This window comes from Rhincodon typus, chromosome 1 (genome assembly GCF_021869965.1).
Source record: "Rhincodon typus isolate 14 chromosome 1, sRhiTyp1.1, whole genome shotgun sequence".
Taxonomy (NCBI): Eukaryota; Metazoa; Chordata; class Chondrichthyes; order Orectolobiformes; family Rhincodontidae; genus Rhincodon; species Rhincodon typus.
The window spans coordinates 128,385,828-128,389,765 of record NC_063332.1 but is presented as its reverse complement, the minus strand read 5'-3'; the positions used below and the strand labels follow the sequence as shown (position 1 = coordinate 128,389,765).

At 39.9% G+C, this 3,938-nt stretch overlaps 1 protein-coding gene across 1 annotated transcript in view; it reads left to right on the top strand.

Annotated features, from left to right (window-relative positions):
* fhdc1 (FH2 domain containing 1) overlaps positions 1-3,734 on the top strand; it is a 78,924-nt gene extending 75,190 nt beyond the window's left edge. Inside the window, exon 11 of the mRNA XM_048601614.1 lies at positions 1-3,734. This exon is cut by the window's left edge and continues 846 nt beyond it. Coding sequence (XP_048457571.1) covers positions 1-1,593 — 1,593 coding nt within the window. The 3' untranslated portion in view covers positions 1,594-3,734.
* Positions 3,735-3,938: the final 204 nt, after the last annotated feature.

The following is a 3,938-nucleotide window of genomic DNA, read 5'->3' as shown; positions in this document are numbered from 1 at the left end:
ACGGATGTGAGTTTGCAGACGCCTGACACGGATGTGAGTTTGCAGACACCTGACACGGATGTGAGTTTGCAGACTCCTGTTACAGATATGAGTCTGCAGACTCCAGATACAGATGTGAGCATTATTACTCCTGACACAGATGTGAGTTTGAAAACTCCCGATACAGATGTGAGTTTGCAGACTTCCGCTACAGATATGAATTTTCAACTTTCTACTGTCTCCAACTCACGTGTGCTTTCGTCCAACCTTAACTACACTAATGGTGAGCCTTACTGTGTTTCAAATTCACGCTCATCTCCACAAAAGGACAAAATTAATGAAAGCACTGATGTTTCCGTACTGAACTCAGATGTCACAAAATCACCTGCAAGCCTTTCTTCAAATAAGGAGGGTGGAACAGTGTTTTTTGTGCTGGGATACACCGATGACTTGGATCATTCTGGACCTTTGGACAAAGGTGAAATGAAAGCTGTTTGTCAAGAAATCATTGAAGAATCACGTCAGGTTTGGGAAAGCCAAGATAATCAGATCAGAGACCAGATTGCAACATCTCATGATTTAGAGCACATGACATCTGATTGTCTTTCTATGCCTGTCGCTAAAGATGTAGCCACTCAAAATATTTTAACTGATGAGGCAATCTCTCTGAAATTGGATTTACCAAAGAAGGCAAAGCAGGTTTCCAATGTAAAGCAGCCTCAGACTGTTAGAGAGAAAGCAATGGCCAGTCCAAAAACAACAGGGCATTGTTTCAGTAATACAATCCATCCGAAATCTCCAAGAACAGCAAGCCACTCTAATAACAATGAAATAAAAAGGATTATGCCAATATCAAAGTCAACTAGAAGATCAAATAGTGTTAAAAGATTGGAAACAAAAGCATTAAATAGTGATGAACTAAGACAATCTCAAAAGGCGTCAGGGTCAAATAGGAGGGACAGCTGCTCAAAGACTCCCCGCAGGTTCAGCTATACGGCTGCAGATCAAAAGCCAACAAAGGGAACCATTTCTTTGGACAGCTCATCAAACAGTCTGCCGAAGCGTAGAGATTCCCTTCACAAACCTAGTGCTAAACCAGTCCACAATATGTCCAGGCCAAAACCAGAGGAAAGCACTAAAATCTGTCGTTCAAGTACAAGAGGTTTCCCTAAGTCTAGAACAGACACTGCTGGAGCCGGGGAACCCGCTGAAAGAAGTGGCATTGCCACACCAAACTCAACTCCTAGCTTTGCCAGGAATACTGTGGCATCATCCTCTCGACGCCAGAAGACAGAGTCCATGCGGATCCCAGGCACATCTCAACAAACCTCCAAGACAACAAGCCTTACCAGAGCTGCTTCACAAAAGCAAACAGTGACAAAGTGCACTGGGACAAACCACACAAAAAGCAATGAAAACACTCCTCTGAAAAGGGCAGGTAGCCAAAAACCATTGAGCAAGTCTCAAGAGGCAAGTAAAGCAGCAACCTGTAAAACACAAATCACTTGCATAGGAAACAATAATTTGCTGAAATCTACAGAAAAGAAACCTGTCCCAGCAGCAGACTCTAGTAGGGTCAGGAAAACCCCAGAAAGGGTACTTAAATGGAAGTGAAGTTTTCCTCTTGTGTGTAGATTAGGGCAGTAACAAGCTAAAGGTGATAAGTGAATCTTTCTGAAAGGGAAATTCGCTCCTCATGAGCTTCCAGCTCACCTTTTCATTGGTGGATAATGTTGTTCCACATCTTGTCAACCTGATGATACTTGCTTGAACATTAAACTCCCAACCAGAGAATCAAAGTCATCGGGAGTTCCACTGGCAACTGGTGCAAAAGCTTCACTGTTCCTTAACCACCTGATGTCAGCCATGTTTCTAGAACTGTTCTCTGTGGTGCTGGGATGAGATGGAGAAACTGCTCGAACCAATCTGCTTTTTACAAGTACACCTCCTACCATTCAGTGAACAGATAACCAGAGAAATATGCTGGCCACAGCAGATTTGTTGTGACAGAGGGAAGCAGGAATTGAAGACCTATTGAGGGAATAATGTTCGTAATAGAAGTTGCATTCTCATTCAACTGATGCTGAACCAGAACCTAACAGCATCTTAAATAATAGCAACATGATTGCTAATTCCTCAGGAAGAATTACTGGTACAAGGTGTTTTTGCAGGATTAAGTTAGAATGCTGTTTGCCTGTAATGGATCTTGATGCGTTGCATAAAAAAATCAGACAAGCTAAGTTAGCTTACCTCTCTTTGTAGTTTTTCAATGTATCTCTTTAAAGTGAGTGTCAATGTTAAATCTTTTAGTTTCTAGAAGATGCATATTTATCATTCTGGTGGGCTGCTGCTTTCTTTTTAAGGGAGGAGGGTATTGGTGCTGAGGATTAGAAATGTATAGAGATAACAGTGAACGAACTAGTGGGTTGACATATCCACTATGATAACATAGTTGCAGCACCATAATTTATTTTTTGTATTGTGATATGTATAATGTGTATAATAAAAGTGCATTGCATAATCTGTACAGTAAATACGATAGCTGGTTATTCATTAATTAAATTCCATGGATGGGATACCACTCATGTTCAGTCATTTTGACTAAGCAGTCACTGATTGTAGGGTTGTTCAGAAATTGGAACTTGAGATTTAGATCGACCATTGTATGTGGCTCTGTTCTGTTTTCTGACACCTTCTATGTACAAAGGGACATTCTTTCTCACAATATTGGAGAAGTGGCCCTCAGTTGCACAAGTATCCTGATTAAAATACACAGACCTTGGTGAAATTCTCAGTCTTGACAATAATGATAAGCCTTTTGATATCGGATGTTAACTGGTGAGGTTTGAGTACAAACAGTGCTATAAAAGAACCTCGCCTTTTGTATTTAATAGTGACCCTATACTTTAGCAGTGTGCTAGTCTGTATATATAGGTGTTGCACTGCCTGTTTACTAGTTATTTTCCCTTCTGTTTTGAATAAATATAAAAACTGTATACATCTATATACAACTGCTTTGTCAAGCTCATGCCTGTCTGCAACAACAGTGTGTCAATCCATTTCTCATCTTATTCAGTAGCGTTTTTGTGGGGATATGTATTTTACCCTGATCTCTCTAAAGAGGGTACGTTAATCTGAAAGAATTATACATTTTTTCTTGGAGCTGAGCCCATTACATCTCTTAACTGACCCACGCGCCGTGTGTGAAATGAAGCAGACTGAACATGGCTTGGACTGAATGGCTGCAGGCTGCTGAATCAACCATACTGTGCTTCAGATTAATAGCGTTTTAATTGTTTTTATTGGCAAATTAAGGAAGTTTTTATTTCTTTCCTTATGCTTTTAAATGAAACATTCTAGAACATTATTTTACGTCCACAATAAAGAGAGTTTAACGTAAACATAATAAAACCAATATTCAGTCTGCAAACTTTCACGTTTCAAATTGGCAAAGTGCCAGCATTTTCTTCCTTTGTATCTGACACGCTGTTGCTTATTTGGCTAAGAAGTCTGTTAGCTTCATTCATCTTCTCCAATCCTTAGCAATTCCACCATCCCGCATCACTGTGTAACAAAGGACAGTACATCTGTGATAGCTGCTTTATTTTATCTTAACAGTAGCTGCCTTTATCAAGCTTTTTAAAAATGTAGTCACTCAGTGGTCATTTCAGGTTGTATGGTTACCTTAAGGTTGTGAACAAAAGTGATGTATCTTTGTAAATTGAAATGAAGTGTTGTATACAGTAACATTTGCACGTTCCACATAACTTCTGTTCAGTCAAGTATTAAAAGTATGTTCTGTCTCGTTAAATAGTGTTTGTGTGTTCTTTTATTGAGGCTTGTAATTGTCCACTGTTACATTACTTACATGACAGACAGTAGAGATAAACTGGCAGAGCCTCGGAGTGAGATTGGGATTTGTCGGGGCTTACGTCAGTTGCCAGGTGTGCACCAATCTG